Here is a 14,203-nt window from a genome sequence, read left to right on the forward strand (position 1 = left end):
ACGCTCTCTACTTTCAGTACAAAACAGGATCGTGTGTTCCCAACCCAATGCACATGCGTCAATTTCAGGCGCAGCGCATAGGGCTCCAGGTTACCAACACTGATCAAACCTAGTTGAGTACGGGGAGCAGTAATCTATAGATAAATAACATAGCAGCGTGAATTTCAAAATAAAGGTACAAAAATACAATACAAAAATACAGGAGGACAATAGTAATAAAATCTGCAGAGTCCCCCTGGGAGACCCATTGTCTCCGGGAGGGACTCTGTGTTCTCACCATTGGCGACATATTTGGATAGGATCTTGAAAGAATACGCTGTCAGTGCAGTGTTCTATATACAGGACACGACTGACTTCATTAATAAAATCAGTGAACTTGTTATTTCTCCACAGGCCATTTTGGTATCCTTGGATATTGTGAACCTCTACACGTCTATAGATCATGATAGAGGTATAAGTGCAGTTAAAAAATGCTTAGAAAAAGCTCTGATTCCTGGCCCTGTCTGTTCCTTTGTTCTGGACTTATTGGGGGTCATCCTCAGACAGAATTATTTTCTGTTTGGGGATGACTTCTATGTCCAGAACAGGGGAACAGCAATGGGGTCTAATGTCGCCCCAACCTATGCGAACATCTATATGACGGACATAGAGATAACATACATTTACACCTCCCCCTTCTTTCAATATGTCGATACTTGGTATCGATAAATTGATGATACTTTTGTTATTTGGAACGGCATCCTGACACAGCTAAATGACACTTTCGTTGAACTAAATTTAATTTATCCAGATTTTAAATTTACAATGGTTACATCCACGGAATCACTTCAATTTCTAGACACGACTGTTTCTGTCTATGGGAATGGGTTGGTCACAGACCTATACAGCAAACCCACAGACAGAAACAATCTCCTCTCGTTCAACAGTTTCCATCCTAAACCAATGGTTGACTCCCTACCGTGGAGTCAACTCCTCAGGCTAAAAAGGATAGTGTCCAACACCGACATACTTAATGAGAGGGTTGAAGGGATGTGTGACAAATTTGAACAAAGGGGGTATCCCAGGCGACTGTTGAAAAAACATAAGAACAAACTTTCGGTCACTCCCCGGGTCAACCTTCTCACTAAGAAAGTGAAACCACAGGAAGACAAAATACCCTTTGTCTCTACATATACAACAAAGAGTGGTGAGATATCGAAAATTATTAAGAAAAATTGGGACATCATTTCACGTACCACTGACATTAAAGCCTCCCCAGTCATGGCTTATAGAAAAAATCGCAGTCTGAAAGACTGTTTGGTGAGCTCCGACGTTGGCAGTTTTAGAAAAAAGGAGGAACGTACGTGGTTGGGCCCTAGAAAAGGGAATTTCCCATGCATGGAATGTAGTCACTGCAACAGTATGATCAAGGGTGACACTTTCTGTCACCCTTCGACCGGACGTACATATAAAATTAAAGACAGATATACCTGTAGATCATCATTTGTGGTATATGTGTTACAATGTCCATGTGGTTTGTATTATATTGGAGAAACCATAAATGAGTGCAGGATCAGATTAAATGGACATAAATCATCAATTAGGACGGGCAGGGTTGATCTGCCCATACCAAAACACTTTAAGGAGTTTGGTCATAATATCAGCCAATTGCGTTTCCGGATTATAGATCATGTCCCATTACGTAGAGGAGGGGACCGGGAAAAGTTATTAAAACAAAAAAAAGAGTTAAAATGGATTTATCTATTAAATACATTACAACCTGGTGGTCTGAACATTGACTTCAGTTTGAAGCCTTACATGTGAATTATTTTCCTTCTCTGTCTTAAAAATGTTTCTCTTTTCCTCTCTATGACACTTTTTCTTATATTTTTTTCCTCTTTTGTGTTTTGTCCTTTTCTCTTTTTTTTTTCTCCTCTCTTTTCTTTGGTTTTCTGGTTTCTACTTTAGTCTCTTTCTTTTTCTCTTTTTCTCCACTTTTTTTTCCTTACCTTTCTTCTTTTTTTCCCCTTTTCCTTTTTCTCTCCTTTTTTTCCCCTTTTCCTTTCGCTCCCCCCTCTCCCCACCCCCTTCCCCCCTTTTCCCCTTTTCCTTTTTCCCCTTACCTCCCTCGCCCCAACTGTCCCCCCTTCCCTTTCCTTCTTTTTTTCTTTTCCCTTTTCCTTTTTTTTCTCTTTTTTTCTTACCCAAAATTTTTTTTCTTCTTTCTCCCTTTTCTTCTTCTTTTTTCTTTGCTCACACTCCTCTCTTTTACATCTTGTACCGTATAGTTCTTTTTTATATACATCGAATATGTGCTAGGAACGGCTATTAGTGTTTTTAATTTTATTTCTTTTTCTCCTCTTTTATATTTTAGATCACTTATAGGATGTTGCACTTATATTATGCTAGGTTTGATCAGTGTTGGTAACCTGGAGCCCTATGCGCTGCGCCTGAAATTGGCGCATGTGCATTGGGTTGGGAACACACGATCCTGTTTTGTACTGAAAGTAGAGAGCGTACAGTTCCGTAGTTTTTGTGCAGGTGCAATAGAAAGAGTCTGTGGTTACCATAGCGTCCTTGTATTGTGGGCCACGCATGCGTGCAGTGGCAGTGGAACTCGCGATACAAGAACTGTGGCAGGCACGATCTCGCGCAGCCGCAGTACATTTGCACATAGACGCATGGTGGGACGGAACGATCGTAAGTACTTATGTAACAGTTAGTGACAATCAATCAATAGAGCCTGTTATGATTTTGATGCCATGCACACTCCCTCCTATTCATTTAGTAACTATTATATGGTCACTCTAGTGAGAATATGCACTTTATTGTAGTAGTCATTGTTTGTTGTGATGATGTCACATATGGGAACCAATCACCCTTTGAGGGTTGGATGGAATCATTAAGCACAATGTATCACAGATGATTGTGAACCTATCAGAAAGCACCTTGATGTATTTAAGTTTTGTATTTTGTATGATATGTATGCTTGACAAAGGCAGTTTGGCGAAACGTTGCACCGCTATCACATTTATGGTGTGAATAAACTTGGAAGCCTTTCCACTTTATCCTGGACCTCTGACTTTTTGTGCTGTGGTGGAGATTGCATGCCTATATATATATACACACACAATTCATTATATATATATATATATATATATATATATATATATATACACATATACATACATTTCCCTCACTTTTTTTGTTTTTAACACTTTACTTTTTAATTTCCTCTTATACACATAATTCAGTCGAGTACCTATCTGTACTCCATTTTTACACTGACAGGCATAGTATAGCAGATCAGACTCTACCTTAGGTAGAGGCAGATCAGCTTCTGTCACCATGACAATGGAGGCCATTGTTAGGCCTCCTGTTGCCATGGCAACCATCGGCCCTCTGCTTTCACTTTGCAGAGCGCCGATCCGGAACAGAGGGAGCTCCCTCCTTCTGTAACCCTAATAGATGCTGCGGTCACAGTGACCTCAGCGTCTTTAGGTTTAAATCCGGATCGGAGCGCATCTCTGATCCTGAGTGCTGCGGCCGGCCTCCTTCAATGGGGTCTCTCTCTTCAACAACCCTGTATGTTAATCGCCCAGTCATAGTTTTCCTCCAACCATGTCTCTGTTATTCCCACTATTATATAACATACATAATTTTTCTCAGACATTAATAACTCCTGTTTGTCAATTTTATAGGTCAGGCTTCTAGCATTAGTCAACATGCAATTTAGAGGTGTCTGAGTTTTCTTTTATTAAGCCTATCCCTATTAACAATTCTAATGCCTCCCACCGCTCTACCCCAGGTACATTAATAAGTCCCAGTTCTCCATCTATACTATCTTCCCCTTCTATATTGAAGAAGTTACAGGTCTGACAGGGGGGGTTCACCCAGTCACCCATCTGACCTTGCTGCTGTCTAAAGGGGGCCCCTGCTGCTGTCCAAAGGGGGGGCCCCTGCTGCTGTCCAAAGGGGGGGCCCCTGCTGCTGTCCAAAGGGGGGGCCCCTGCTGCTGTCCAAAGGGGGGGCCCCTGCTGCTGTCCAAAGGGGGGGCCCCTGCTGCTGTCCAAAGGGGGGGCCCCTGCTGCTGTCCAAAGGGGGGGCCCCTGCTGCTGTCCAAAGGGGGGGCCCTGCTGCTGTCCAAAGGGGGGGCCCTGCTGCTGTCTAAAGGGGGGGGCCCTGCTGCTGTCTAAAAGGGGGGGGCCCTGCTGCTGTCTAAAAGGGGGGGGCCCTGCTGCTGTCTAAAGGGGGGGCCCTGCTGCTGTCTAAAGGGGGGGCCCTGCTGCTGTCTAAAGGGGGAGCCCTGCTGTCTAAAGGGGGGGGGGCCCTGCTGCTGTTTAAATGGGGGCCCACTGTCTAAAGGGGGTGTGTGGTCTACAGGGGGGGCTGCTGTCTACAAGGGGGCTGCTGCTAATGTCTGCAAGGGAATACTACCTACTATTAAAGGCAATCTTACTGCAGAGTCACCTGCACTAACTTGAATTTATAGGTAGATAGGTCAGGTGACCCGGTTTCTGCCGCTGCTCACCATGTGGTCATCGTTCTCATCGCCATTGCAAATTCCCTGTTCTGCCCAATGGAGAAGAGAGAAATCTTGGCTCATACTACAGCAGCCGCCTCCATTGTACACAACAAGGACCCACATATCATAATGGTAAACAGCGCCAGAAACCGGGTCACCCTGGTGTCAGATTCCTTTTAAAATATAAGTACTCGTACTTGGTATCAGTGAGAACTAGAATTAAAGTATCGGCTAAAAAAAATGGTATCGGGACATCCCTAATAGCAATCATAATTTAATAAAATGTTTTTCAGTAAATAAAGTGTTTAAAAAAGAAATTTGAAATAGAAATCACCCTTTCCCAATAAACATACATAAACGCATACATATTAGGTACAGTTGTGGTACAGCGTGTGATGAGGGCAGATGGAATAGACCTAGGAGCAGATGGCATTAACCCCTTGTGTTCATGACGCCAGGGCTTGGTTTTTCCTCAATACCACCCGAAGGTATACCGCTGGATCCTGGGCTGGGTACGGAGGCAATAATGACTCCAACACCAAGTTACGGAACAATGGCAGCTTTACTGAGTTAGACAGGTGGAATAGTCTATACATCTTAGCCAGGCTCACGGAGGTGACCAGTGACTTCAGAGACCTTAGGGCTTGCTGGCATTTGCAGTGGACTATAAACAATTTTGATGCAGGCCATGCTGACTGAAGAGAGGTTGACTTTGACCAACTTGACTGAGACTAACTATACCCCGTTTGTTGCTTACCAGGCTCTGACTGGGACCTGGGGGTTGTGGACTTGTGGCTACGTGGTTGACATGAGGCCTCCTCTGGACTCCAGACACACTCTTAGGACTGGAATGCACTGAACCTCAGCAAAGACTTAACTGGAAATCAAGAGAGCGAGCTAGCTCCTCACAGGGCTTATATGGGGGAGACTAGGAGGGGTCCAATATGTGATAGCCTGGGGGATGTAGGGTATGGGGAGCGTAGCTGTGCAGTAACTAAAGGGTGCTTGTTAACCCTTGCTATTTGTGACGCCAGGGTGAGGTCTCCTCAGTAACGCTTGTACTACCGCCACCCTTCCCAAGAGTGATAGGGAGGTATATAATAATAGTTTGTCCACAACTGGAGAGTTTTCTGAAGCAGGATTAACCTTTACTGAAGAATTTTTGCAAGTTTCTATAACAGAACAGTCTCTAAGCATGACAACTGCTTTCCTTGGAGATTGACAAAGGTTGGGACTTTAGCATTTAGAGTCTTTTAGTATTGTGCGCTGTTCCACTGGATTTAGGGGTTTAGTTGCGGTCCAGTAGTCATGCTAGCATTAGCTGGGATTTAAATTAGAACTCACGGTTTTGGTTCAGCTGAGGCCGGCAGGTTTTTAGGCCTGTCGTTGAAAGTTGCGCAGAACCGTCCTGTTAGTCCGGCATCCACGAGAGCAGCAACCCTAGAGAGCGAAAATTGGACGCAGCTCCCTTATATGGGCAGAGGCTGGACTACTGCTAATTGGTTCATACTGATGTCAATCACCATTACAAAGACTTGTGGGTAACACATGACCCCAAAGGTCCTCCAACATACCATAGAGGTTATTAACATGGTCACATGACCGAAGGTCCTGGGACGCTAAACAAGGTAAGCACTATACTAGGGATCGACCGATTATCGGTATGGGCGATATTATCGGCCGATAATCATGATTTTGGGCATTATCGGTATCGGCAATTACCTTGCCGATAAGCCGATAATTCCCTGCCCCTCGACCACCCCCCCCCCGACCCACCGCGTCGCACCCCTCACCGTAGTGCTGGGCGGTATACCGATATGGATTTTTGCCCTTACCGCTATACCGGTCGGGCCCCTCCCCCACCCTCCGAGTCAATAAAAAAAATTAAACTTACCCGCAATGGGGGTGGTCCGGGCCATCCATCCTTCCTTCCTGTAGTGTCCGGCGGCATTACGGGTGGAGGGTGTACCGGTCCGGGCTGTCCTTCTCCGGGGGTCATCTTCTCCACTCCGGGCAGGCTCCGGCCTAGTACGCTGCATAGACGCCGCTACGCAGTGACGTCAGGTGCGTCGCTGCGCACGGGCGTCACTGCGCAGCGGCGTCTATGCAGCGTACTAGGCCGGAGCCTGCCCGGAGTGGAGAAGATGACCCCCGGAGAAGAAGGACAGCCCAGACCGGTTCACCCTCCACCCGGTATGCCGCCGGACACTACAGGAAGGAAGGATGGCCCGGACCATCCTGACAGGTAGGGGGAGAGAAGCGGGTGGTGGCGGTGGCGGCCTATGGCACCGCAAAAGCCACTGCAGTGCATTGATTTAAAGCGCCCGCTTTAAAGCAATGATCTGCAGCGGTGTAGAGGGGAGATAAATAGCCGATAACTTATAACGGAATATCGATATAAGTTATCGGCCCTAACCTCCACCGATTATCAGTATCAGCCCTAAAAAAAAACGATATTGGTCGATCCCTACACTATACATTATCATAAAATATATATTATTATTAAATATATACATGTATTAACATTAGAGAATTTGACTTGAGGAGAGATGACAGGTGGGCTGTCCCACCTGAGGAACCCTACCTGAACGTAGTTACTCTGACTTTGGGGACCTCTACACTAGATACGGTATGTAATACGGTACCGGGACACCACACATAGGTCACCCTAAGGTCACATAGTCATTGATACCTCACTGGATTACAATCACATGACACTGGTTAATCACATGTCAACGGTTCTTAAAGACATAACAATTTTATACACAATACACAGCATAATAACTATACAAGGGGAACAGGTGCAGGGGGCCCAGGGGACACTGCAGGCAGGCTGCCGGACAGGGCAGCTAGGGTACAGGGGTGCAACTCCTGTACCGGGCCACCACACAGTGAATAACATAAAAAAAAAAATTAAAAATAAAAATTTCAAAAATAAACTCCGGCCAGAATTAGGGATCGACCGATTATCGGTTTGGCCGATATCATCGCCCGATAATCACGATTTTGGGCATTATCGGTATCGGCAAGAACCTTGCCGATAATGCCGCGCCCCCCACCCCCCCACCGCGTCGCACCCCCCACCACACCAGCCCCATTGCCTCCCCCATCCCCGGTTTTACAATTACCTGTTCCCGGGTTCCACGCTACTTCTGCTCCTGCTGCGTCCTGCGTTACGCTGTGCGCAATGACGAGTGACGTGAAGTCACAGTCAGTGCGCACAGTGACAGCCCAGGAGGACGCCACCGGAGCCAAATGTAGAGTGGACCCCGGGAACAGGTAATTATAAAACCAGGGATGGGGGAGGCAATGGGGCCAGGGCCGTGGCGGTGCGGTGTGCGACGCGGTGTGGAGGGGGGGGTTGATTAGGCGGTGCCGGCGATAGGACTCAGGACCCCTGGACAGGCAGGGGGGAGAAGCGGGTGGCGCCGGCAGTCTATGGCACCGCAAAAGCCGCTGCAGTTCATTGATTTAAAGCGCCCACTTTAAATCAATGATCTGCAGCGGTGTGTGGAGGGGGTAAATAGCCGATGACTTATACCGGAATATCGGTATAAGTTATCGGCTATCGGCCCTAACCTCCACAGATTATCGGTATCGGCCCTAAAAAAAAACGATATCGGTCGATCCCTAGCCAGAATTGCTTATTTTGATCACTTTACCTCCAAACAACAGAACAAAAATGATCAAAAAGGAACACGTATCACAAAAATGGTACCAATAAAAAAGTACAGCTGTGGTCGCCGGTAATCAGACCCGGAGCGAACACGCTCCGGGGACTGATTACAAATGGGGTGCCGCGTGCAAGATCACGGGGATCCCCAGCGGCGGGATTCCCGCGATCAGGCATCTTATCCCCTATCCTTTGGATAGGGGATAAGATGTCTAAGCACCGGAGTACCCCTTTAATAAAAAAAAAGAATATGAAAACACAATAAATTGGATATAGCCATAATTGTACCAACCTGCAGAATAAAGATAACATGTTAGAACGCCTGGGTGCCAGCCTGGAGATTGTGGGGGGTCCCAGCGGCCGGACCCGCCCGTGATTAGCCATTTTATCCCCTATGCTTTGGATAGGGGATAAGATATGCAGGGGCGGAGTACCCCTTTAACTCCTTGGGGACGGAGCCCATTATAACCCTAAGGACGGGAGCATTTTTTGCAATTCTGACCACTGTCACTTTAAGCATTAATAACTCTGGGATGCTTTTACTTTTCATTCTGATTCCGAGATTGTTTATTCGTGACATATTCTACTTTATGTTAGTGGTAAATTTTTGTCGATACTTGCATCATTGCTTGGTGAAAAATTCCAAAATTTTATGAAAAAATTAAAAATTTTGCATTTTTCTAACTTTGAAGCTCTCTGCTTATAAGGGAAATAAACATTCTAAATAAATAATATTTTGATTCACATATACAATATGTCTACTTTATATTTGCATCATAAAGCTGCCATGTTTTTACTTTTGGAAGACACCAGAGGGCTTCATAGTTCAGAAGCAATTTTCCAATTTTTCACAAAATTTTCAAAATCGGAATTTTTCAGGGGCCAGTTAAGTTTTGAAGTGGATTTGAAGGGCCTTCATATTAGAAATACCCCATAAATGACCCATTATAAAAACTGCACCCCTCAAAGTATTCAAAATGACATTCAGTAAGTTTGTTAACCCTTTAGGTGTTTCACAGGAATAGCAGCAAAGTGAAGGAGAAAATTCAAAATCAATTTTTTACACTCGCATGTTCTTGTAGACCCAGTTTTTGAAATTTTACAAGGGACAATGGGAGAAAAAGCCCCCTAAAATGTGTAACCCAATTTCTCTCGAGTATGGAAATACCTCATATGTGTATGTCAAGTGTTCGGCGGGTGCTGTAGAGGGCTCAGAAGGGAAGGAGCGACAATGGGATTTTGGAGAGTGAATTTTGCTGAAATGGTTTTTGGGGGCATGTCACATTTAGGAAGCCCCTATGGTGCCAGAACAGCAAAAAAAAAAAAACACATGGCATACTATTTTGGAAACTACACCCCCCAAGGCACGTAACAAAGGGTCCGGTTAGCCTTAACACCCCACAGGTGTTTGACGAATTTTCGTTAAATTCGGATGTGTAAATGAAAAAACTATTCTCCCATTTTTTCACTAAAGTGCAGTTTTTTCCCCCCAAATTTACCATTTCTGCAAAGGGTAATGGGAGAAAAATTCCCCCAAAATTTGTAACGCAATTACTCCCGAGTACGGAGATACCCCATAGGTGGCCCTAAACTGTTGCCTTGAAATAAGCCAGGGCTCTGAAGTGAGAGAGCTCCATGCGCATTTGAGGCCTGAATAAGGAATTTGCAGTAGGGGTGGACCCGGTTACAAGGATGGGGCTTGTCTCCACCAAAAACCTAAAGCAGTGTTTCCCAAACAGGGTGCCTCCAGCTGTTGCAAGACTCCCAGCCTGCCAGGACAGTCTATGGCTGTCCGGCAACACTGGGAGTTGTGGTTTTGGAACAGCTGGAGGCGCCGTTTAGGAAACAATGCCGTATGAGACGTGTTAGTGTAATGTTTTTAGGGTACATTCACACAGGCAGGGGCTCACCAAACCTTCAGCTGTGGCAAAATGACAACTCCCAGAAGGCACTGACGGACCGTACATGCTGGGAGTTGTAGTTTTACAACAGCTGTAGGCACACTGGTGGGGAACCACTGAGTTAGAAAACAGACTCTAGCTCAGCGATTCCAACCCATGTGCCTCCAGCTGTTGCAAGACTACAACTCCCAGCATGTACAGTCTGTCAGTGCACTCTGGGAGTTGTAGTTTTGCAACAGCTGGAGGCACACGGGTTGGAATCACTGAGTTAGGAAACAGACTCTAGCTCAGTGTTTCCCAACCAGTGTGCCTACAGCTGTTGCAAAACTACAATTCCCAGCACAGCCAGACAGTCAGGGATGCTGGGCGTGTAGTTCTGCAGTATCTGGCCCTTCAGATGTTGCAGAACTAGAAGTCCCAGCATGCCTGGACAGTCTAGGAGTTGTAGTTATGCAACAACCGGGGAAGAACAGTGGCCTCCAAACTGTAGCCCTCCAGATGTTGCAAAACTACAACTCAAAGCATGCCCAGACTGATCAGGCATGCTGGGAGTTATAGTTCTGCAACATCTGAAGGGCCAGATATTGCAGAACTACACGCCCAGCATCCCTGACTGTCTGGGCATGCTGGGAGTTGTAGTTTTGCAACATCTGGAGGGCTACAGTTTGGAGACCACCATATAGTGTTCTCCAAACTGTACCACTTCAGATGTTGCAAAACTATAACTCCCAGCATGCCCAGACAGTCAGTGCAAGCTGAAAGTTGTAGTTTTGCAACATCTGGAGGACCACAGTTTAGAGACCACTACACAGTGGTCTCCAAACTGTGACCCTCCAGATGTTGCAAAACTACAACTCCCAGCATGCCCAGACAGCCTTTGGCTGTGTGGGCATGCTGGGAGTTGTAGTTTTACAGCTTTTAGAAGGCCACAGTGAAGATCACTTATCGCGATCTTCACTGCAGCCTTCTCAGCCGCACTTTCCGGCCGCCGCTCCTCCTGCTGCTTGCGCCGCTGCAACGGGATGCCGCCTCCTCCGGTCTGGGTAAGCCGGGCCATGCCCTCTCCGCCCGTGTTCCCCCGCTCTGTACCAACTTCCGATCGGTGGCCAGAGCGGGGGAAATGAACTCTAACCCCCCCGCCCCCCTCCTGCCGTTGGCTGTCCAGACATGCTGGAAATTGTAGTTTTGCAACAACTGGAGGCACCCCTGCAACTCCACACTGTACATTATAGCTATGTAAGCTGTTTTCCAGGCAGCCGCAGCCAGCTCTCCTATTGGACAGGGGAGAACATGTGGTGAGGATAGGAGGGGATAACCACAAGGGAAGGAGCTGTGGGCGTCACTTTATTATAATTTATTATAATTTCCTTGGGGGGAGAGGAGGGGGGAGAGCAGCAGCTCACAGGAAGCAGGCGCAGGGGGTCTTGGGAAATGTAGTCTTTATGACATGGCTGCTTACTGCTTTGGGTGGCAATTACCAGAGAATGGCTGGACCGTTTTGGACAAATGAGGTATCTTTGGAAAGGTCTTTTAGGTCAGATGAGGTAAACTTTTTTAAGTACCAGCGCTGCAGATGTCCTTTAAATTGCTGTTGAGAAAAGGCGCCTTCCAATAAGAGAAAGACCTGGAGCAGTTTGCAACAGAAGAGTGGTTATAGGAAGCGACTGATTTCAGTTATTTTTTTCCAAAGGGTATGCAACCAAATATTAAGTTAGGGGTACCAATAATTTTGTCCAGACCATTTTTGGAGTTTGGTGTGACATTACGTCTAATTTGCTTTTTATCCTATTTTTGGTTTAGTTCCAATACACACAAAGGGAACGCAGTGCAGTTTTTGGTAAAAAATTGCACTTAATATTTATTCTGTAGGTCCATACGGTCGCAAGGATACCCAGTTTACATAGGTTTGATTTTATTTTACTACTAAAAGAAAAAAAATGGTACCGTTAAAATCTTCAGATCACGGTGCAAAAAAATGAGCCCTCATACCGCCCCATACACGGAAAAATAAAAAAGTTATAGGGGTCAGAAGATGCAGAAGATGACAATTTTAAACGTATTAATTTTCCTGCATGTAGTTATGATTTTTTCCAAAAGTCCGACAAAATCAAACCTATATAAGTAGGGTATCATTTTAATCGTATGGACCTACAGAATACATATCAGGTGTCATTTTTACCGAAAAATGTACTACGTAGAAACGGAAGCCCCCAAAAGTTACAAAACTGCGTTTTTTTTTTCAATTTTGTCGCACAATGATTTTTTTTTCCGTTTCACCGTAGATTTTTGGGCAAAATGACTGACGTCATTACAAACTAGAATTGGTGGCACAAAAAATAAGCCATCATATGGATTTTTAGGTGCAAAATTGAAAGAGTTATGATTTTTTAAAGGCAAGGAGCAAAAAACGAAAATGCAAAAACGGAAAACCCCCCGGTCCTTAAGGGGTTAATCATGTGGTTTAATTAACAATATATTTTTATAGTTTGGACATTCACGCACATGGCGATACCACCTGTTTATTTTTATTCACAGTTTTTTTTTTTTTATGGGAAAAGGGGGGGTGATTCAAACTTTTATTAAGGAAAGGGTTAAATTACATTTATTAACACTGATTTCCTAGACATAGCATTTATCTGTGTTATCGCCACTCGACTGCTCCTGCCTGGATCTCAGGCACGAAGCAGTCATTCGGCGACAGCGAGGAGGCAGGTAGGGGCCTGCAAGCTGTTCGGGATGCCACGATTTCAGCGCGGCGGTCCCGAACAGCACCACTGAGCTAACCAGCAATGTTTACTTTCACTTTAGACGTGGCAATCAAGTTTGAGCCGGACATCATCCCGAGAAGCTATAGCAACCGGGACCCACCAGGTATGATGTGTGCACGTCATACCTCGGGAGCCACAGATGGACGTTAATGAACTTCCATTTGCGGCAAGGGGTTAAAAAGGTACTCCGCTGGAATTTTTTTTTTTTTTTATCAACTGGAGCCAGAAAATTTAACAGATTTGTAAATGACTTCTATTTAAAAATCTTAATCCTTCCAGTACTTATCAGCTGCTTTATCCTACAGAGGAAGTTCTTTTCTTTTTGAATTTCCTTTCTGCTGACACCTCTGTCTTTAGGAACTGTCCAGATTAGGAGCAAATCCCCATAGTAGGAGCAAATCACTTAGTAGATCCACATATGAATTTCTATATCATGTGAATAAATTAAAAAGCAAAAACAAAAAAAATCAAAGCTGATGTTTAAAACTTACCATAAACCTTTTAGTGGTACTTCTGGCAAACCTGTGTTTGTAGACATTGTTCCAAGAGGTTGTCTGCATAAAAAGGCAGCATTATCAATACAATAGAGAAAGTGTTTTTTATGAAAACATTTAAATTTCCTATAACACCTCCTGAAGGTGTTCACACAGGCAAAATCCATGTGGTTTTTGTGTGGAAACTCTGTTGATTTCCACACTAAAAACCATGCTATGTCAGCTTTAATGAGTACCTGTCACCAAATAAAACTTTTAATATAGTGTTCCTTGTGTAATTAGCAGACACTTTCTTATTCACTTGCTTTTAAAATTATCAACATTAATATGTTTAAAATGTAATAGAAAAAAATGGCCACTAGGTGGATGTTCTGATCCTTGCTGCAATTAATACAGTGAGTTTGGTCTCCTCCTGGCTTGGCAGGAGACCAAATTTCGGAAGTGCTTCTGGCTGCACTGAGCTTGAATGACAGCTGCACAGAGCCTCACTGAAAAATGCAAAAAGCCTCATTGAAAGCTGCACAGACTGAAAGCTACACACAGCCTCACTGAAACATGTACAGAGCCTGAGGTCTTCTATTTATCACAGTGCTGCAAAGATGTAAGGGCGGAAGTGGTCCCCCAGCAGGCTTCAAGATTTTTTTTTTTTTTACGGTGTGAAGGGTGTTAGGAGTAGTTAGGGAACATAGCCTGAGTTAGTTCAGGAAAGTTTGTTTGGTGAAAAGTACTCTTTAAAAACCCTGACTTGAATAGGAGACAGGGAACTGCACAGGAAATAAGTGGCAAGTACAGTGCCTTGCAAAAGTATTTTGGTACATTACAGCCTTAAATTCAATGTTTTGTTAATCTGAATTATACTAAAC

At 44.9% G+C, this 14,203-nt stretch overlaps 1 protein-coding gene across 1 annotated transcript in view; it reads right to left on the reverse strand.

Annotated features, from left to right (window-relative positions):
- SLFN11 (schlafen family member 11) overlaps positions 1 to 14,203 on the reverse strand; it is a 139,134-nt gene that overhangs the window by 74,010 nt on the left and 50,921 nt on the right. The window contains exon 3 of the mRNA XM_056556731.1: positions 13,338 to 13,400. Within this exon, the coding sequence (XP_056412706.1) occupies positions 13,338 to 13,400 (63 nt within the window). The remainder of the gene's footprint in view (positions 1 to 13,337; positions 13,401 to 14,203) is intronic.

Source organism: Hyla sarda, chromosome 2, assembly GCF_029499605.1.
Source record: "Hyla sarda isolate aHylSar1 chromosome 2, aHylSar1.hap1, whole genome shotgun sequence".
Taxonomy (NCBI): Eukaryota; Metazoa; Chordata; class Amphibia; order Anura; family Hylidae; genus Hyla; species Hyla sarda.